This window comes from Brienomyrus brachyistius, unplaced genomic scaffold (genome assembly GCF_023856365.1).
Source record: "Brienomyrus brachyistius isolate T26 unplaced genomic scaffold, BBRACH_0.4 scaffold74, whole genome shotgun sequence".
NCBI lineage: Eukaryota > Metazoa > Chordata > Actinopteri > Osteoglossiformes > Mormyridae > Brienomyrus > Brienomyrus brachyistius.
In genome coordinates this window covers 423,022-444,670 of record NW_026042349.1, presented here as the reverse complement: position 1 = coordinate 444,670, position 21,649 = coordinate 423,022, and the positions used below count along the sequence as shown (strand labels likewise).

At 44.7% G+C, this 21,649-nt stretch overlaps 1 protein-coding gene across 2 annotated transcripts; it reads left to right on the top strand.

The window, feature by feature from the left end:
* The first annotated feature begins 286 nt into the window (after window positions 1-286).
* On the top strand, window positions 287-20,672 carry stk38b (serine/threonine kinase 38b). Of its 2 annotated transcripts, none has more exons than XM_049003087.1 (14): window positions 287-443; window positions 5,533-5,673; window positions 6,868-6,919; window positions 8,281-8,403; window positions 8,648-8,731; window positions 9,915-10,038; window positions 11,496-11,650; window positions 13,025-13,127; window positions 13,456-13,517; window positions 15,208-15,325; window positions 15,877-16,000; window positions 16,649-16,744; window positions 16,987-17,081; window positions 17,628-20,672. In XM_049003087.1, exons 1-14 carry the CDS (start codon window positions 328-330, stop codon window positions 17,765-17,767), a joined length of 1,533 nt encoding a protein of 510 aa, XP_048859044.1. In that variant the 5' UTR covers window positions 287-327; the 3' UTR covers window positions 17,768-20,672. The 2 variants fall into 2 exon arrangements, with proteins under 2 accessions (XP_048859044.1, XP_048859046.1); XM_049003089.1 differs by lacking the exon at window positions 287-443 and adding an exon at window positions 486-4,709.
* The last annotated feature ends 977 nt before the right edge of the window (window positions 20,673-21,649 follow it).

Here is a 21,649-nt window from a genome sequence, read left to right as displayed (position 1 = left end):
TGTAAATTAACTTATTTTGGACTTCATAATCGTGTGGACATAAGGATATTTTACTGTGTATATCATGAACAATAATAATTATAACGTTCCACTGGGGAGTTCCAGTAATATTTTTCAAAATGGATCATTCTCGTAAATAATTCTCAATCATATTTCAATTTAATCTCAGAGCCACCCAGCAAAGTTTTTATAAACAAAAAATAACAAATTATTAACTCGGTATTGAATGTAGTGCAAGTACCTTAATAGTCCTTCTTGAATCTGTATATTCCCTGCTGTGCAAAGCACAGCCCAGCCTGTGTGATATGAGTGCCATCTAGCGGAGGAATGGGGCGGCGCGGCCCCGGTGACGCCTGCGAAGAGAATGCGGGACGGCCGGCGTCATTACGTCCGAAGCGAACGGGAAACAGGCGAACCGGACGGCCGGGAAGGAGCCCTCCGAGGTAAGAACAATGTCTAGAAAGCCCAAAACGGCAATAACAGTTAGAAAAGAACCTTAAGTTCGCCGCCGAAGGACACGGACACTCAGGTGTCGGGATACAATCGGTCTCATGTGTTTTAACGGCAACTTTACACCATAAAGTTGCTCGTAGACACGGTTGTATTCACTTTTGTTCCCGCCCGTTACCCCATATCTTGGCTAAAATTGGCTTTTGTTAGTTTATTTGGGTGGTCGGCCAGTAGTCGGGTTAAAGTGCAGATAAATGCTTTATTTTTAGAAGCGTACAAAATGGGAAGGAGTCCTTACTCCCGAAGTGCCGTTACCGTCCATCCAGGGCGGTGTAATGGGGGCTTTTTGTTTCGAGCCACGTTGCGGATGTTATGGTGAATATTTAGCCAGAAGTTAGCTATTAGTAAGTTGTAAGAAACCCGGAGGAAAACCAGCCGACGAAGCCGCTCATTATCTTTTGATAGGGGCTGTGTGGGGCTGTGGAACTGGGAGCCCACTAACTAGCTAATTAACCAGCTAACTAGCATATTTTCAAAGGTGAAAGTTACATGTGTAGCCAAGCAAGCGAGTAACTGATTAATCTCGGGTTGATTAAAAGCAATCTTGAGATGTTTTTTTTTTTCAAGTTGAAAAATGAACGAGAACGAGGAAGCATAATCTGATTAAAATGCTCCAACTAGCTCATCCCCTTTATTCCACTATAAATAAAGGCTCGTTTCACTGCTCGGGCAGGTAGTGAGTAGATTTCTAGGCAAACAGCTCTCTGGTGGATTTATGTACTTCGATTTGGTCATTTTGGTTTCTACAACCGAAGTTTTTAAAAACAGCTAAGCAGCTACGCGAGTAATTGTTTTTAAACCCGCAGGTTACATTGGTTCGTACATACAGTAGGTGGTGCTGACGTTTACGCGGGCCAGTTCGGGCGGTTTAACTTGTGTGGTTCAGTTACTAGCTAAATTAGTAGTTTGATGACACGGAAGCCTTGTTTTGTTAGTTCTAAGTACTCCTAGTAGTATTGCCGGTTGTCATGTTCATTATTTATTGTGGTTTATTAAAGATAACGCTGCCTCTTGTTTTCTCATACATGCAATGAAATATGATTTCAGGCTGTCTTGGCAGTTTAAATGCACTTGATTGTCTGACTGTCTGGTCACATACAGCAGATGTTGAGGTGGTTAGAAACACAGCAGGAGGAGCTGTTTTGAAATGCTCTTCTAGATGATACTTTACTTTAATTATTAGTCAAATGTCCAGTTCTGTAACTGGGTGAAATTGTAAATTTCTTTCCGTGGGGGCATTGACGAACTCCTTTCTCAGTTTCGAACACCGCTTTCAATATCACTGTCAGTTGTGTCTTTCTGTTCAGATGCTGTATGGTGACATGAGCTGTGTGTTTGTGTGTTTTTGGCATGTTATCTATGTTTATTCATGGTGCTTTTGGAACTGAACTCAGTTTGTCTTATTCTGCACCTTTATTATAAGAGACTTATACAGTACAGCTTAGCTAAATTGTTTGTATACCTGATTATTTCTCTAGACTAAAGGAGACTCATGTTGCACATATTAGGAGGCACATTCTGATGAAATTGTTAGCTTTTGCGACATTGTGGCTTCTATTGCGTTATTGTATAAAATGGCATCTATGTGTAGTTCAGGACATCACCAAAGTGAGTAGGGTTTCAAATTTCTCTGGAGGACCTACTGACAGCTCTTGATACTGGGTTTAACTGCAGACTGGTCAGTGGTCTGGCTCCCGTACTTCACTTCTACACCAAAGACATCAGAAAGAAAAGATGGTTCCCCATCCATGAGAAAAAGGATCTGCTGTGTTGCTGGATATGGGTTTGTGTTTGAGGCAGAGCTCTTGTGGTAATTACAGTATCTGCAGAGGCAAACACTATAGTTAATGTTTATTGAAGCACTGCTCTGTTTTTACACTAGTCGTTTGCTTTTGCCAAAGTGGAAAGTTAATTGGAAGCAGTGAAGAACAGTTATGTATATTTTGGCTGGAGAAGTTAGGGCCGTTCGTATTGTTAAAGCAAAATGGCTTTAGTAACTGTTCAAGGCCTCTGCATTTTTATGTGACATTCTTTACCGCTTAAACCACTCTGATTTTGAAAAATTCAATGTTGATTGTGCAATTACTATGTTATTCGTGGATTGAACTGAATGCTTTAGACTCATTTAAATGCAAAATATACTATAAAGAAAGAGCACATTGCCATTTCACTGTCAAAAATAGACTCAGCATTAAGAGTTTTTGATTCAGGTCCTGGAAATAGTTCTCCTGTTGTACTGAAAGGACTGTGCTAAACCTCAGGTCACGTTCCTTTATTGTCATGTCCCATACATGAAATGACATCGTGATCCATCTGAGCAGCAGACAGCTAGAGCAGCCTGCATCTTGATGATGTACTTTATATCAAGTGACTTCAATACAGATGAAAAATCTCTAAGTAAGGGTTGTGATAGTGTAAGCTATGTAAATTCCTTTGGATAAAGTGTCTTCTCAATGAAGAATGTAAATGTATCGTGATTCAGTCTTGCCTGTGTTATGTGAGGGTTTATGTGGGGTTTTTGTGCTCCTTCTAAATTTAGTGATAATTAAATATACTCAGCCTAGCATTCCCCACAAATCACGAGTTAGGTCTGAGAAGAGGAGAGTGTTGCCAGAAAGGACACTGTCCACCCCTCGCAGTAACAGAGCTTACTGTTCTGTCTGTTCCCAGGGACAGCTTGGTCCATCGGCTGATGCAGCTTACCTGCACGCTTCGCCAAATTCTGATGAAGTTGATGGTGTCCTGCTGTATTTTGCAGATGCTGAAACATTCTTGTAAAGATAATTTGATAGATAAGTGACTTTCTCAAATCTAATCCGTTTAATGCCGGTTTTTTTGACTGCATTAGTCAGAATTAATGTATTAGTCACTATTGCCAAATTGTTTTGGTCATACATCGTATTCACCCTCTCCAATGGCACATACCTGCTGCAAATGTGCACTTTGAAGTATAGCATCAAACATAAAGCTTTTTGTAGGGAGACACATTTTCTGTGGCAAGTAAATACCATGAACACTTACTCATGTTGAACTTAAGGTACATTGTCTGTTCCACAAAGCCCCTTACAGCTGAACTTCGTTCACACACAAATCTTAAAATTTTGTGTCGTGCAATGTTTCGATTCTCAATCAATCTCTGACTATTATAAATGTTTAAAAAACGTCTATTGGAGGATTTTTCACTAAATTTTTGGCACCTTGATATTGGCCAATTTTATTAGCAGCTGACATTTTGGTCAGTAGTGGTGACCAGGAGTGTAACCCTGCCCCCTTCCCAAATGCAGATGTCACAGACGGCCTGCCCTCCTCTACAGTATGAGGTCCTGCATTCGCTCCCATCCAGTGACATGTATGCTAGGGTGCTCCCTGTAGAATGCTACTTTGGCTCCAATCTCTGGCTCTTGTTATTCATCATAAACCTTTTTCGACTTTTATTCTTTATTTGGCTTCAGCACCTGAACTTTTACTTTAGATGTGCCTTCAGTTTGGCTGGTAAATGCATCCACAATAACCATTTGTAGAGCCAGCTGTTTTTAGAATAAAACTCTCCTTTTTACATCATGTTTAGTTTTTATAGCTCTGTTTTTGATACTTGTTCGCATTCGAGTGCAGGAGTATTTTTAAGCAGTGACTCCTTCCTGCGTTTCTCTTCGTTTTAGTTAGCTTCTGACTAATTGTAGCTTTGGGAACCCCACAGCATACCTTAGTGTCTCAGCGATGAAAATTCGCTTGTATGCTGTACCTGTGTGTGCTTGAAAATAGGACGAAAGCAGTATTGAAATGCACCCAAAGGGGCAGAGCTTTCCGGGGGCTGCCTGCATCTGTGCGCCCGTGATACCACCCAGAAGGCAGAACACACCCGCATGGCTGGTTGCCATGGATAGAATGTGTCACGTCTATGTGCAAAATTCTTCAGTCTCCAAGCCAATGTAGACACAAATGTCGTGCTTGTTTTGTGTTAGTAGAGTATCAATGAGAGTTTGGCTACTCCTGGGAGGAGAAATGACGCAGATGCAGATCATTCTGCTGAGACTTTATTTCATACTGCAGGAGTTTAAATACGTGTTTCAAAGTCGGTTTTGCTGCCAGTATTTAATGTCTCCAAATACTCTCTTCATAGCTTGATTTAAACCCCCTGAACCAGTTTTGAGCTGTTTTTCCAATCAAATTTGAAGGACAGTACCAGTTGTTACTGACAGGTAAGTGCATTCACTGGAGGAAAGTGTAAAAACCGATACAAAACATTTCAGATTCAGCTTGTCATTTCTCTCTTCAGAAATGTCATATTTTAAATTTGCATGAAAATAATGGATATTTCGTACTCTTTTTGCCAACCTATGCCTTGTGGTTATTTCTTTCGAAAACCACACTGAAATTATCCTTCAAAATGCAGTTACTCTTCAGCATTCTTCAGCTAAAATATCAGCCAGTTTCACCATCAGTTTTCTCCAAGAAGCCCACTAAAACCCCACTAAACTTGGTATGAAATAAAGCTTGAAAAGAGGTTTTCTGGAGACTCGTAGCAATGGAAATGAAAGTGAGATCAGCACTCATCATATCAGGCGTTACAGCGATAGCAACGTCTCAGAAACTGTTAAAGGTAATAGCTTGAAATTTTTTGTTTTTCTTTATTTGATATCAGAAATAAAACATGAGCAGAATTCTTCAGGGACCTAGATATTTAGGATGGACAAACAGATAGCATTGTTTGAGGTGTGAGATGGCCAATTACAGAGAATAATGTCATGGGGGGGGACGTGCAGCGGTTTCTAAGGATGCTGCTGCTGTTAAGATGGGATGTAGCCCAGGAGCTGTTCAAAAACTGGGAGGAATTTAATGCATTATCGGTGCCCTGCACTCTCTGTCTTGCTCTCTGTGCATATGATGCAGCACGATCTGTGGAGCTAGTAAAAAAGTTGCCTATTCAGGATAGGCTTCAGATCCCTGCGACCCTGCATAGGATAAACACGTGTGGATGGATCGATCGACATCATTAAAGTTCTTTTGTATGTGTTTATGAAGGCAGGTAACCATGGCGATGACAGGACAGACCACCTGCTCCTCAATGAGTAACCACACCAAGGAACGTGTGACCATGGCCAAGGTAACCCTGGAGAACTTCTACAGCAACCTGATCACTCAGCATGAGGAGCGGGAGATGAGGTGGGCATCCCTGCAGGTGGCATGTAACTTCCTTCTTTCTCTCTCAGGAAGGGGCTCTCTCTCTCTCCCATGTTGCCCCAGCACTGTCATTGTAGAGCTGCATATAATTCTGCAACTGCCCAAGTCGTGTCACACCCAGCCAGTTTAAATTGTGCTGGGGAGAGGGTCCTTCTCAGGGTTTTGATTGACACGTCATCATCATCTGCTTCAGGGAGCATTTTTATTACTAGTACTTTCTAAAACCTGAATTATGCTGTATTTTAAAGTGTAAAAACATCTCAGTAAGTGATTGTGGTTCTGTTACCAGTCACATTGGTTGAATTTGGCTGCCAGTGAGGGCTAAATTCTGCAATATTGTTCTAATCTTTGAAACCTTTTTGGAGTATCTTTTGGAGCTTATTTTAATTAAACCGCTGTTAATTAGGATGGGGGCAAATACATTTCTTTTAACGCGATCCTGTAATTTCCCATTATTGCAGTTTTTGTACATGGTCATGTAAAGATGCTTTTGAGTCAGTGGATAGCAGGGTGCACGTTGGTAGTAGCTGGCTCAGTGGCGTCCAGCCAGCTGCGAGAGAGGATCTGCCGTTGGGTAATGCTCTCCCTGCCCGACCTCCGCAGATACGCTGTTTTTGGACAGGAATTCTTCGGCCCGTCACTAAAAGGAATTAAGTGTTCGATTAGCCAGCAAATTCCTTTCCCTTGCTGTTCAGACCACTGGCTTCTATAATGTGAATGTCCAAACTAGAGGCACCAAATATCGAATGCTCCCTATATTACTGTTAAAAATACTTAATACTGCAGCTAACAGTTTTATTTGTGCCTTTTCAATACAATTGACGATCTTCTGGTTGGTCTGGTGCTCTGGTTAGATATAGCAGAATCGCTTATTAATCTTTAAGCAGCATGGCTGAATTGTTGTGTTTGGGAGGCGGATGCATCAGATCGGCAAATTGTACGTCTCATGTTTGCATGTGCAGCTGGAGCCACAGTCCAGTTTGGCAGTTGAGGGAGGCAGCAGTGCAGGCACTCCTGTGCTCTCGTGGGCTGTGCCCTGCTGAGAAGGTGTTTTCTGCTGTAACTGCGGCTCGCTAATCACTGCTGGAGTTTTAAGGAGGGAGCTGCCATCGTTTTTACAGCTCTGCACTGCGCAAGTAATATTGCTGACCCTCCCCCCCCCAACTCTGTCCACAGGCAGCAGAAGCTAGAGAAGGTCATGGATCAGGAGGGGCTGGCAGATGAGGAGGTAAAGAGACAAGCGCACACTGTCCTACAGGAATGCAGTCTGCAGTGTCAGTCTGCGCACACAGTCCTACATACGTGCAGTTATACTGAGGAATACATTTAGTTGTCAGCCATTGATGTGTCAGTACACAAATGCGTATGCACATACGGGCTAGGAGCTTCATCACTGCTGATTTTTTATTAGTCACCAAGTTCTGCAGAATAGTAGTACTCCAGTCGACTAATTGTTAATTATGTAATTATGATGTAATGACGTAAAACGTAAGGAGTTTTCTGCCTCTGCTCTTTCGTAAATGCTAGCAATGCTTTAGGTGGCTGTGCAAGGCAGACAAACTTTTGTGCAGATTTTTAATCAGAATCAGAGGGGAGGGGCAGCCATTTCATGAAAGGGGGAGGGGTACTCTGTATTACTCTGCATTTTGGATTATTAGTTATGTATTTGTGATCTTAAAGATGCAGCATGCGCATTTGATATGGATATTGTACATATCACATGGCTAAACGGTACTTCAGTTTTATTAAACATAACATGTAAATGAAACTTAAATATATCACTTATTAAATGTAATATTCTTGCTTATTCATTCGTAATGTCCCCTCAAAAATTCATTAAAATATCAAGTTATTCGTGGATTGCTTCTTGCACTTATCTTTCTTCTAGCAAAGTGTAGCTAGTGAGTGAAGTTTTGGCAGCAGTACGGTAAGCAAAATAAATCAGAATTAAGAGAGTAAGAAAGACATGGGACAGAAATAAGGACGTCATGTGGGGAAATCTTTCACTCAAGAAAAGAATGACTGATCAGAGTTACTGGTGAAAATTAAAGCTAAAACCGACTGTTTATTAAACTTTGAATCTTCTACTAAATTTCAGGACACTAAGAATAAAGGTTAACTGCAGGTCTGGGCTCCACCACGATTTGTCTTTATTTAAGCCGTGACTTTGTGGTATTTAAGGTAGTGCTGCATAACCTCCTGGTAACACTAGAAGCAAAATGACCTTTTGTTCAGTATTTCCATACAGCTGAGGCCTGTGTTGTCAGCTCATCTGAAGACGTTGCTGCCTCCTCTGCGGAGGCCATGTTGCACTGCAGCGTGCTTGTACGTCCACAGCTTGAGACCTGTGTGCGAATGTTTTTAAACTGCCACTAATTTGAAATATTGCAGTTCTCCAAAACCAAAGAAATCAAATCGGTCAAACATGTTTTACAACTTTGCTATTGTTAAGCAGGTGCCGCTTTCTGGAACCCAATCGCCAGCAACCAAAAGCATCAGTAAATCTGTTGGTTGACTAGAAGGTGCTTTTACTGGTGCGCGGTCCGCCCCCCCGCTAAGGTGCCTTAGCTGTTCCTTCACCCCACACAGAAACGCCTGCGTCGCTCCCAGCACGCCCGCAAAGAGACGGAGTTCCTGCGACTGAAGCGGACCCGCCTGGGCCTGGATGACTTCGAGTCCCTTAAGGTCATCGGGAGGGGGGCCTTTGGCGAGGTAACCGCCGTATCCACCCGCTCCTGTAGACTCTATCTGTGACGGCCAGAGACGGTTCACAAGCCATTTCACCCTTTCGGCTTCTGTTGTGAGGTCATGGTCCCAGGTACCGGCCCTGAGCTGCCCGACCAGCCTTCGTCTGAATGGCCCTCCTCTCCCTCTGTCCTGAGCATAGGGCCTCCATAGTATAGCATGTTAGCGCATGTTGGCAGGCTGCCAGTCTGTGCATCTCTGTCCATCCCAGGTGCGCCTGGTGCAGAAGAAGGACACAGGACACGTGTACGCCATGAAGATCCTGCGCAAAGCCGACATGCTGGAGAAGGAGCAGGTGGGGCTCGCTGGGGCTCACGGGGGCCGGTGGGGCTCGCTGGGGCTCACGGGGGCCCACTGGGGCTGTGTGCAGAGGGGTTTTCTGGCAGCACTTTTGTTGAGGATATACTTTAATGCATTTGTATGGATGGGTACTTTTTGTTAACTCAAGCAGCTACATTCGGTACCACTTTACAATAAGGCTCCCTTTTGCCACTTGTAAATGGTAGTAACCCATTAATATAAAGAAAACTGTTAACTTGTTTAAAATTGTCTAATAATAATAATAGATACTTTATTGATTCCTGGGGGAAATTATCTTTACGCCCCCCCCCCCCCCCCCCGACTTGCTCTTTGTAGAGTGAGCTGGGAGGACATACAGTGAGCCACACTGCCCCCAATAAGTCTTACAACCTAATTAATGACCATATCATACCATAACTGAGCAGGTTGCTGTACGGTCGTTACATGCTCATGCTGTCTTTTGTTAAAGTGGAAATTCCTCCCTCCTTCCTCATGTTTAACACTCTGTCTAAACGATTGCTGGCGATCTTGCCTTTGAAGTGACTCAAAGCTGGTTTGAGTGATGTGGGAGGTGAGGTGTTTCTGAGCTGCGAAAACAACCTGTGTGAAATGCCTGCCACACCGATGGAGTCAAAGTGCAAAATTGTGACGTGTGTTGTAATTGTTAAAGAAGTTGCTCTTTAAGAACTTGTTCAGGTTGTTCTGGATGCCAGTCAACAAATTAGCCTTGGTATTGTAAGGGTGCAGCGTGAAGCTTTGTAAAGCTTTGTGTAACTAATTAATGATTCATCATGGCTTTGTCAGCGATTATAGCTCATCGTCTCTGACGTGGTGCCTCTCTCGTGGTGCCTCTCTCGTGGTGCCTCTCTCGTGGTGCCTCTCTCGTGGTGCCTCTCTCGTGGTGCCTCTCTCGTGGTGCCTCTGACGTGGTGCCTCTGACGTGGTGCCTCTGACGTGGTGCCTCTGACGTGGTGCCTCTGACGTGGTGCCTCTGACGTGGTGCCTCTGACGTGGTGCCTCTGACGTGGTGCCTCTGACGTGGTGCCTCTGACGTGGTGCCTCTGACGTGGTGCCTCTGACGTGGTGCCTCTGACGTGGTGCCTCTGACGTGGTGCCTCTGACGTGGTGCCTCTGACGTGGTGCCTCTCTCGTGGTGCCTCTGACGTGCTCTTTGTTAGGTGGGCCACATTCGGGCCGAGCGGGACGTTCTGGTTGAAGCTGACAGCCAATGGGTGGTCAAGATGTTCTACAGCTTCCAAGACAAGATGAATCTCTACCTCATCATGGAATTCCTCCCTGGAGGTGAGCAGACATTGATCCCACAACAGTACCCATAATGCATTTAGAAGTCAGACCGGTGGTCTTGTCCCAAGATTCATAATGCAGCAAGATTTTACCAGAATGCCTGGTATGAAGAAGATGCCAGATCAGAGGCTTTGCTGAAACTGTGCACACGTGTACAGATGAGTGAACAAAGACAGGCTAGCCAGAACATAGCCAGATGTTATTCGGTCAGTATTTCTGTTTTTATTAACTATGCATGACAGCTGACATTTTGTATAGGCTTCCTCAGAAGAGCTGAAATAATGTAATAATTCATTAATCAAGTAATTGACAGCATTGGCTCAGGGTCGATAGACTGAGGTGCCCATTTGTGTTTGTAGGTTTGTGTTAATTCTCTCTGATGTTAGACTGGAGAGGCGAGGCCTAAGCTTTCAGTGAGCAGGACACGGAAGGACGCTGTCATTAGCAGCTTGGCTTCACATTGTGTGATCTTTGCCCGGAAGGGAAGCATTAAGATGGGGTTAGGATTAGGGTATGATTGTTTGCTGTAAACCAGAATGTACTTTACATAACATGATAGTACTGGGGAAGTACAAGAATCCTATTTTTTAAGGATTGACATAAATTATCACATGGTGAACAGGCTGAATTTAATCAGCCATCCTGCGATCGATCTTGGATCAGTGTCCTTTATAGGGATCACAAATCATTTTTTTCCAGTTTTGGCCATATAAAAATACACATGACACTATTGAACAAAATGAAACTGAATCAAGTGTCGTTATGTAGACATGATTTGGGGGGGAAATTGGTTTTTAGTAACTAAATTCACCCATTATTTCAGTAATACTGACAATTTTAATAGTTTACTATTGTGACAGCAGTAGTAATAATTTGAACACTGCAAGAAACCACAGTTTTTTAATAAAGTACTCAAGAATGCCAGGAGTATTATTGTAATTTGAAACGTGTACAATGTCAGAGGTCATGATTTGTTGGGGGGAGAATGCAAAATGGGACCAATGTTATAGATCTTTAGATTCCAGAATGGTTATTTATATCAAAGATCAGCTGGGATTCTGCTTTTCATATGAGCACCAGATACTTGTTGATTCTTGGTGTAGCTAGCAGGTAGGGTGAATGTGTTCATGGCATGACCTCATTGTTCATAGGGTGTGGTTCTTTGTGGTTAGAACATCACACAGTTGTTGCAAGAACCTTTTAAAAAGGGAAGCATTCCTTTCACCATCAGAGCAGTATATGGCTTTCAAATTTTAGTGGTCTGAATTTGCAAGGGTTTCTCATGACCTGCCTAAAAGTCAGTACAGTTTTGCTTGTTTTTGTAATAATACTTGGTGTTTACTGGCTTTGTAAAATCAGTATTTGGTTACTGCATTACGTCCAGTGACGACCTATGGAGAACTGGAGATGTGCACCCAGTATATTTTTTACAAGCCTGCTGCTGCCCTTTGCAGGTGACATGATGACCCTGCTAATGAAGAAGGACACACTAACTGAAGAGGAGACTCAGTTCTACATTGCAGAGACCGTTTTGGCCATTGATTCCATCCACGAGATGGGCTTCATCCACCGGGACATCAAGCCTGACAACCTTCTTCTGGACTCCAGGGTACGACTTCCATGCATGCAGCCAGCCATATAGAGGAGTGTGTGACATATTCACCTGCGTTAATCCATGTAGCGAACGATAGACAAGAAAACATTCTCCAGCACCTCTTTCTAAGTCAGAGATGCCTTTCAGAATGGAGAGAAGTCCCTGGCCAGTAGCCCTTCTGGTTGATACACTTCACCAGAAATAAGAAAACAGTTGGCTGAGAGTGGTAGTGCTGCCGGTAAAAAGGGGAAGTGTGCGAGCGGCGGCTTCCTGCTTACAGCAAGGTGGGGTTGTGGCTTGCCCCCCCCCCCCCCCCCCCCCCCAATGTATTGCCCTGTTTCTGATTCTGATCCATTGGCCTTGACTTGACCCTCAGTTACGATTGAGAGGTTACCTTGGGGCAGTACTTGTACCTTTCATTAAGCTGAATCAAAAATATTGCTTAAATTTTGGCTCCTCCAATTAAAATGCAATGATGGTTTTAATCATTATTAAGCTGTAATTTGGTCCCTGGACAGGTAAAGGTCCCGAATGATTGGCTAAGCCTCATCACCAGCAACATCACAGCAAATGCTTTTATTTAATAGGTTTTATTTTTCAACGGATTGATCACTGTTGGATCAAGTTGAAACTGACGTTTTGGTTTGACCTTGATCACCTGCCTTGTGGGAGTCACTGGACTGGATACATTACCGGGTAGCAACCCAATCCAAAGGGAGTCACTGACACCTCCTGAAAGTGGAGGTTGGTCCTTCTGGATCCTGTGTGCAAAGCACTGCCTAGAGGCCTGTGTTCGCGCTGCAGCCTTCAGTAAACAAGGCTGCGGTCTGCACACGCGGCTGGGTGTGGGGTGTGAAAGCAGCAGTTCTGTAGCTCTCATGTCACCGTCTCATGTGCTTCCTGGGGAAGTGACAGGAGCCAGCGAGGACATCAGATAAGGCAGCAGCGGCCGTGGCCATGTGATTTGTGGATTCAGTGGCTCATCATTTGTGCGTTTCAGGTGAAAATACAATGAGATCAGCAGGAACGCTGAACATTAGCGGGATTACGCCCCGTGGGTAACAAAATGGTGGCGTGCATTAGTTAATTAGTAAAGGTTTGCCTGGACATAAGTACTGCCATTGCCAGGGTGTAATAGTATGTGCTGATATACTGTCTACACCAGTGAGCAGGAACTTCGCTGTGATGTTGCTGGTGATGAGGCTTAGGGTGGTAAAAAGACCCCCATGCTTTAAAATGGTCAGATGACGCTTGTTTTGGGATTTCGTCTTTCCACTGGCCTACAATTGAATCCATGCCATCTATTGGTGGAAATGCAGAGCAGTTCAGCCCGCCCACACTATGACTCGCTGCTGTATCAACTCGTCTCCCTTGGCACATGTGTTTCAGGGTCATGTCAAGCTGTCTGACTTCGGCTTGTGCACTGGCTTGAAGAAGGCTCACAGGACTGAGTTCTACAGGAATCTGAACCACAGTCTGCCCTGTGATTTCAGTGAGTAGAGCCCCTGATGCCACTCAGTGACTGATTAGTGATCAGTCTTTAGACCCTGTCAAGATGTCTTTTTTATAATTCTTAACTTTTCATTTTTGTGCATTACATTTCTATAATTCTTTTCCCCTACATTCACCATGTTTGTCACAATCCCTTAAAATAATATTAGTTGCTTTATCTGCTAAAGGTGTATCATTTGTAACATATGAAATGCTTTGCTGCACGTGTATGGTAAAGTGCACCATATCAAAGCGACTGGAGTACCCACAGCGCCCCCTACTGCCCGTCTTCTGAAGAGCTCATCGATGTACTGGTTTCCCTTGCATAGCGTTCCAGAACATGAACTCGAAAAGGAAAGCAGAGACGTGGAAGCGGAACAGGAGACAGCTGGTATGTGTTTGCTTGCAGTCATGGTGCACATGACACGCCATTGACTGGGGGTGGGCCAGCTTTTTCCGCCAAGGTCATGCTGCATATTACACTCTGACACAGACCCCCCATCGTTAACCATTCATACGGCTGAATGTTTTACTGGTTCATTTCAATTTCAGTACATTCCAGCTGAGTAACCAGTACACTTCTGGTTTACAGTATGTCCTGCGCTATCTGTTTCCATGACTACCTGTTTCAGCAGTAGCAGAAAGTGGTGGGAACTTGCCCTCATCTCACCACAATCATGCAGAGAATGTGCCGGTTCTCCATATGTGTGCTATCCTACCGAAAGTAAGGGGGCTGTCATTAGTGGGTGCTGACCTGCCGCTGGTCCTTCACTTTAAGCTGTTTCATTGATGAAGTGCTTCATCTTAGCTTTACTTCTGTGTTCAGGTTTGTGTAGAGTTCAGGCCTCATGGCTGGTGATGCTATTTCTTAAAAACCCAATTGTTCCAATTTGTGTGCTTGCCCTGCAATTTGAGCTGCATTCTTTAATATTTTTGCCTGTCTAATTACTCTTTTTGTTAGATGTGGTTATCTGGACCTAATTATAGTTGTAATGGAGATGTGAATCTCGCCTCCTGCCCTTCGTCTTGCTTTCTATGTAGTGTCTGGCTCTTTCATGCCCGCAGAGCCTGTGTCGGGTGTAAGGAGGCACACTGGAAGTACGCTCCGTCTGCAGATTTCCCAAATAGACTGACCGCTATTCTGAAGCTGCCGGTGAATTGTGAGAGAGAGTGGCGTTCTCCAACGTTCAGCCTTCAGTGTGGCTGCTGTTCACATTTTCAAAAGGGCTTAGCTTCAGATTCACTTTTTTGAAGAATGTTTCTAATAGTTTTTAGCTTTTCTGTGATGATGCGAGGTTTGCTTTCACAATGTGTGTGAAATGAGAAGGTGATGGGAGTGAAGTGACGCTCCTGGACCAGCACGTTGTACACAGACACATGGTTTTCTTTGGCTGTTTTGTCAGTTCTTACTTTTGGTTTAGCTTTGCTCCAGCTGCCTAAATTAATTGTAACTTTGTTGAACCTGCTACATGTTTTTCAAAAATGCTTCACATGGACATATTTGTAGACACATCTGGAATTTTCAATCTGGAATATGAAGGATGAAATTGTCATTTGATACAAGAATCTTTTGAAATGTGCACAGTTACTTTTTATTAACTATTGTATTGATTAATAAATGAGGGCAGTGGTGGCTTAATGGTTAGGGAAGCGCACCTGTAATTGAAAGATTGCAGGTTCGAATTCCCGACCAGCAAGGCACCGCTGAGCTACCCTGAGCAAGGTGCCGCCCCCACGCACTGCTCCCCGGGCGCTGGGTTAGCTGCCCCCTGCTATGTCACGATGTCACATATGGGTTAAATGCAGAGACACATGTCCTTGTGCACTGTGTGCTGTGGTTTGCCAACAATGACCAATGATCACTAAATTCTAATGTCTAATGTTACTGTGTGGTTAAATATTAGCTGGGTCCCATAGAAAACGTGCAGATAATGGGTTGCTGTTTTCTGACATTAGGCTTCTCTGTAATGCTCACCTGGGGCTATATTTTCATAGCTGTGAATGGAAGCATTGAGAGATTGGCCAAGTTTAGGAAGAATACATGCCAAGTGCAGCTGACACGCAGCCCCTCTGTTCCTCAGGCCTTCTCCACTGTGGGCACGCCAGACTACATCGCTCCTGAGGTCTTCATGCAGAATGGCTATAACAAGCTCTGTGATTGGTGGAGTCTTGGGGTCATCATGTATGAGATGTTAATTGGTAAGGTAGAGCTTCTAAACTGTTGTTAAAATGATATAATCATTTTACCTTTATGAATGCTGATTTGTAAAATTTCACAGATTTTGGTGAATGGCTTGTGCTGCCAGTTTAAAGCTCCAGTGCCGCAGGGCCAGTTTAAAGCTCCAGCTTAGTCCTAACTAAGGAGCACACTGGCACTTATGGGACCTTTTCATGTTTAATCAGCATCTATAACAGTTTGATACTCTTCTTTGCTTTTTCTTGTTACATTTTTTCTTCTGTTGTCTTTTGTACTTCTGTCTTGATGGCATGTTTAATGTTATACCTCATGTCATCACCTGCACCCAAACAAATTCCTTCTATGGTTTGATCTAGGCAAATAAAAAAAAAATGTATCAAACCTTGATGAAGCCCAAATGCTGTATTTTTAAGCTTGCACACATGCATTGCTCTCATAATAATTTAATTATGGTTTTTGTTTAGTGGAACAATAGACCCTTTTAAAGGTGATGGTGCTTTTGTCCTGTTTACTTTTATTGTGGGCCTTAACTTGTCCATCTGTCCATCCACAGGCTACCCGCCGTTCTGCTCAGAGACGCCCCAGGAGACCTACAGGAAGGTGATGAACTGGAGGGAGACGCTGGTGTTTCCCCCAGAGGTGCCAATCTCTGAGAAAGCCAAGGATCTCATCCTCAGGTTGGTTAAGCCCCCTGTTTTTAGTGGGCATATTTTCCCAAGAAAATAACTTGAAGGTGTGGATAAATAAGAATGAATAAAACATCTAGCAGGTTCCGGTAGGATGGTAAGATTTTCCTCAGTGGTTCTTAAACCTGCTTCCATCCTCTCATGCTGGTCAGGTCCTGGTCAGCCTAGAGGTTGTCATTGACAGCAGCTTCTAAACCCAAGTAGACACATGTGAGACAAAGGAGTGTCATTTCCATTCTTAATTGTACTTAGATACCAAATAAATAATTTTGAAATGTGATATGAGTAAAAACATTTTATGAACTTCATTTTTACTTATAATGAAAATTAAATGAACAATTTCAAATGAATTCCAAAGGCACAACATGAACTGGCAGGTTGGTCCGGTCCTGGTGTCAGCTGTGGTTTGTACGATGAAAGCATCTGCGAGGTTCAGTTACTGATCGCTAGACAAACGCTCTTGCCCGCCGCTAACCTTCAGAAAGGCGTGTCAACACATGACACTGAGTCCGCAGGCAGACCTCCTGTCTCTGACTAACCCCAAAGCAGACAGCTATACATCTGGATATTCCTGCCATTTGTGTCATTGGCCTCCAGTGATCCACTCAGCCAAAGACACCAGCTGCTTGGTTTTTGTAGGTTCTGCTGTGAAGGTGAGCACCGGATCGGGGCTGCGGGGGTAGAGGAGATCAAAAAGAACGCTTTCTTCGAGGGAGTGGATTATGAGCACATCAGGTGGGGTGTCCAATGTTCTCTGACCCTAGGCTGTAGAAGATACCAGAAAGTAACTTCCACTAGTTCATTTTCAGAGCTGCAGTTTTTCATCATTCCTTTCTTAATCTTCTCAACAGCATTTTTTAAACATTCGATGCACAAAAACATCTCTGCTAGAAATACATGCAGCTTGATGCTTTTTATGGCCTCTCTGTGGTCATGAGAAGCTGATCATCTAGCCCTCGCCCTGTGTTTTGCTGCAGGGGTAGGCCGGCCGCCATTCCCATCGAGATCAAAAGCATTGATGACACCTCTAACTTCGATGAGTTCCCAGACTCAGACATCCTCCAGCCAGCAGGTAGAGGGGGGAGAAACAGTAGCTGCAGGGTTCTGTGCCTGGGGGGGTGGGGGCACAGGGCCACTTAGGGACAGTGTCTGCAGCTTCACAAGCAGCTGCAGGGTTCAAAGGTGTTTCATTCATTCTCGTGACTTTTGACTGGATATTCGCTTTTATGAGTGATAAAAACCATACAGTAAACAGTACTGAGGAGAATCCCGGTTGCCATTGCGAATGATCATCAGTGCGTCAGTAAATCATAATAGGGATGAAATGTCAAAGTTCCACATCTTAAAAAGAGCAGATTGACATTCCAGCAGTTATTTACCAATTGTGCCTCTGGTGTAACCAGCTATTCTGGTTCTGTAGCTTGTTCCTTTGTTACAGCCTATAGTTTACATACATAGTTTTTTTTGCTGTAAGGTTATATCTAAAGCAGTGTACAAGTCAGAATCGCCAGAGAGCCGATGAGGTCAAACCTGTTGGGGATCAGACCGGGCGTGGTGCTGAGGCATCGTCTCCTCCTCCTCATCTCTCTCTCCCCCCCCCCCCCCCCCCTTCTCACAGCTGGTCCCATAGTGACCAATCACTCAGAGGCCGACCTGAAGAACAAGGACTGGGTTTTCATCAACTACACCTACAAGCGGTTTGAGGGTTTGACAGCCAGGGGTGCCATCCCCTCCTACATGAAGAGCGGAAAGAGATAGGCTCCCATCTCCTGCCCCTTCAGACCCCACCCCCACTGGTCCAGGTCTGTTCAAAGGGCTCAGACACCTTGCTGTTCTCTTCAGTCTTGCCTTCACCAGCATGACGTGACCTGGACGCCTCCAGCCTCCCTGTGACTGATGTCCACGTAGTCTTCCTTTCTCTTTCTTCATTTTTACTCTGGGGCCACCAAAGAGCCAATGGGGTGCTGGGGTTTAGTGTCGAGGCCCCACCACCAGCAGCCAAAGCTTCACCTCTCTAACTACCAGCAAGCCCCGTCCTTCCTGGACGGCCCCCCGGCGGCCTTCAGTCACCAGCCAGACCGTAGGACCTCCTCCATGCCTGGCATGGGCTGCATGTCTAGTGCTGGACCTGCTTGTTTTCATGGTGCTGCTGTACATTAAGGGCTACTTCACTCTGGATATGCTTCTGCATATTGCCACCTTAATGCCATCCTGAATGAAGTGGGCTTCCTCCATGTTCTGGTAACGACCCCCCTCAGGGTTTGCCATAGGAATTGTAAACTTTTTCATGTTTCCTGATAAATCAACACTTAAAACTATCCCTAGATGCTTTTGACCAAACAAATGCTTGACATGACCTGCGCTGCGCCCTCCTCCGCTCCCCCCGCATGCCCTCCTCTTCCTGTCTTTGGCTGTGTGCAGTGTGCAGTGTCCGACCAGTGACTGGCCTATCCCTCTTTGGTCCTCTTTCAGCTTGGCTCCATTTTCTCCCTGTCCTGTGTTTGTCAACCTGTACATTCCAGGAGGGCAAAAAAACCCAGACAAATCCAGGAATGATTGGACAGCTTTCCTCAGCCAGGGTATTTAACCACTGGTTAGCTAATTTACACAGCAGCTCTAAGTAACATGTTTATCTTCAGGAAGTGTGCTGGTGTCCTCAGGGGCTGATCTGTGTCGTCTATTTGTCATTCTGCCTTTGTTCACGCACACGCACACACACACACACGCACGCACACTCTCACTCTGCACTGCTTTCTGTCTGACGTAGGTATGACCTGCTGTCCTGCCCCATTTCCCTTCTCATCTTGGGGTGGCTTTGCTCTCCCTGGGTTTCCTGCTGCTGATGCTCTGTGTCCCCAGTGAACTGGTGTCTGACTGCCATTGTAGAATATGTGGTTTCATAGTCAATGCTCAGTGACTTTTTTCTTTATTTTCTGGTTTATACGGTGCGTTTTTCTACGTTTTAGGATGGGTGTGTGTGTGTTTTCTTGATACAGGTACAGTTCACAGTGGCGAGGGCTGTGTGTGTCCCTCCCTGAGTGCATGAGAGCTCTGGTGAGGCCCTGTCGCCCATCCGTCATTTATAGGTTACAGCACTCTGCTCAAAACCTTAAAGGGTTCTTCTTGACAAAAGTGTATCTTGTTTTGCTCTGTATTGGTGATGATGGCCTTGTGGGCAGCTCCAGAGGTGGCTGTTTATCAATGTCTACCTGCACAAAAAGAAAGATGGTGTCTCCTGTCAGAAGAACATTTGTATATCAGAGCGTGGGACTACAGGGATCCCCCGTTTGTCATAAAGCTCAGTCAGGCCTCGTGCTGTAATCTAACCAACTGTTGATGTACAAGAGGAGTGTATGTAACTTCCCCGATAACGTTGTTCAGGTTCTCCTGGGTATTAGCCTTAGCCTGTATTTTAAAGTATTGTATATAAGCTGATGCATGTTGCCTCACTAGCACGTCTCCTCCATGGAGGCATCGCTGATCTTCCTGAACTCTGGTTATATGGATGCTGGTGGCTGTAAAGTAAAGCTCTGTATGTATGTTTTGATTTTGCTGAGAGGTTTTTATGATCTTTTGGAAATCTGATTTTAAAATCATTTTAAAACTTATTTTGGATTTCTTCTTTCTGTGTGCAGCAGATTTCGAGGGGGTGAATTTGCTTTTATACCGTGTGTTCCTGCTAATGGTTAAAAGTGCGTCCTTTTTATGGTCATTCAGTCATAACCTCGGGGGACAGCGTTCCTTTCTGTCATTCTGAAGTCCTGTCTAAAGGCACGAAGGATACAGCTTGTCTGTTTTACATTTATACTCCCCAGTTTCAGCCCTTTAAAAGTTGTTCTTTCTGATGATGGGAGGAAATGCAGGTTTGTGACCCAGTGAACATTAAGGCCTGCATCCTGGCCTCTGGTATCCTTAGTGATGAGATGGTAGGGCAGTTCATTCTGTCCGCTTCTCAGGAATGGAATTTTGAGAGATTACAAATGCTACCTTTTATTTTTACCTGAGCTTCTGCCCGCCAGCAAGAGTGGGAATGGTGGTCTCTCTCTCTCTTGGTGCAAAGGAGCTGAGGGGTGCTGAGGCAAAGACCAAGCAGTAGAGGATTTCTGGGCCACGTCTTCCGATACCTTTCTTTGTTCTTGCCCCCGCGCGGCTCGTCTGACCCCCCGAGCTGGCCGGCTGTGTCCTGGCTGCATTTTCCTGATCTGTGCACAGCTGCACTCGGGTGGGTTCCTGGTACGTCACTCACATTCCCAGTGGTCCAAGTGCTGGCTTTAAACTTCTTTTTTCACCTGAGCACTTTTTAAAAGCATTATATTAATTATACAACCAGTTTAAGCGTGCTTCCCTGTTCTAGCATAACTGCAGGTACTGCAAGCACTGGGCTGAACCCAAGAAGGTTGGCTTTAGCCTATGCAGGACCTTAAGCAGAGCGACATAGGCTACAGAAGATTCTGTGTATCTGCCTTAAAGAGATCTGTCATGTATATGTTGTGCACATTTGCTTTATTTAATCTTTTGTTTTTCTTTGGTTTGATAAACCTGAATTATACTGGCTCACCAGGCAGTAGCTGAACGCAAAGCTTGTTTCTGTGAAAGGAGCATTGTACTGGGCAGACGCTGGTGAATTCTCTGAGCGTTCAATTAAACGACCTTCTGTATAATACTTTGTCGTCTTTTCCTTTTTCTCTCTCTATGAAAATGCTGTGTCGGTCGGTTGTGGCCGGTGGATCCTAATTTTATCAGTGTTACGCCTTTAATAAATACGGCTGGGAGAATGTTAACAAAGGCCTTTGTTTTTGGGCTCCGACACTCTGGGGTCATGTGGATGTGCAGCCTCTCACTAGCAGCGGGACCGTTGGTGGATGTGCAGCCTCTCACTAGCAGCGGGACCGTTGGTGGATGTGCAGCCTCTCACTAGCAGCGGGACCGTTGGTGGATGTGCAGCCTCTCACTAGCAGCGGGACCGTTGGTGGATGTGCAGCCTCTCACTAGCAGCGGGACCGTTGGTGGAGATCATCTCCCTGTGGTGACAGCGTGCGTGGGCAGGGCAGGGCAGGGCAGGAGGGCCTTGGAGGGGATTCCTGAGTCATGGCCAGTGGCCGCACTCCTCATCCCTGTGCTAACTGCTGCTGAGTGTCACTCCAGCTAAGCTAGCCAAAGTGTCAGCTTCCACGCCTGAGGCTAGCAAGACGGGCAGAAAGGCCACTGATAAAACAGCAGAGAAAGGCCTTTTCATCTGCTTTGTTGTAATGTCCGAGGTAGATGCAGAATCCAAGAATTTGATTATCTTTTCCATACTACACATTTACCCAAAACCATAGGATCCGACTCGGGGGTACGCCATATAAGGTCAGGCTGTCAAGCTCCCCATTCTGGTTTTGTAAGAAACGCTTCCTACTGCCAAGGGTGTTCTGTGAGGCTTTGTCGTTACCTTAGCAGCCTATCTTAGAGGAAGGGGGGGGGATGCATGCTTAGCATGTATTAGGTCTTAGCGTAACTGCTCCCAGGACCCTAGATGCAGGCTGATCCTCACCCCAGTTGTATGTTGCTTTGGACAAAATGTATATAAATATGTATTTTGTAGAATCAATAGAAATTAAATTAATTTGAAATGCTAGTATGTTCTCACCTGCAAGATTG

Excerpts from the sequence above, each read along its gene's own strand:
- stk38b (XM_049003087.1), top strand. The coding sequence starts at position 328 with ATGGGGCGGCGCGGCCCCGGTGACGCCTGCGAAGAGAATGCGGGACGG. Across the intron at positions 5,674-6,867 it reads CATGAGGAGCGGGAGATGAG|GCAGCAGAAGCTAGAGAAGG; the intron begins GTGGGCATCCCT and ends CTCTGTCCACAG. Across the intron at positions 16,745-16,986 it reads GTGGATTATGAGCACATCAG|GGGTAGGCCGGCCGCCATTC; the intron begins GTGGGGTGTCCA and ends GTTTTGCTGCAG.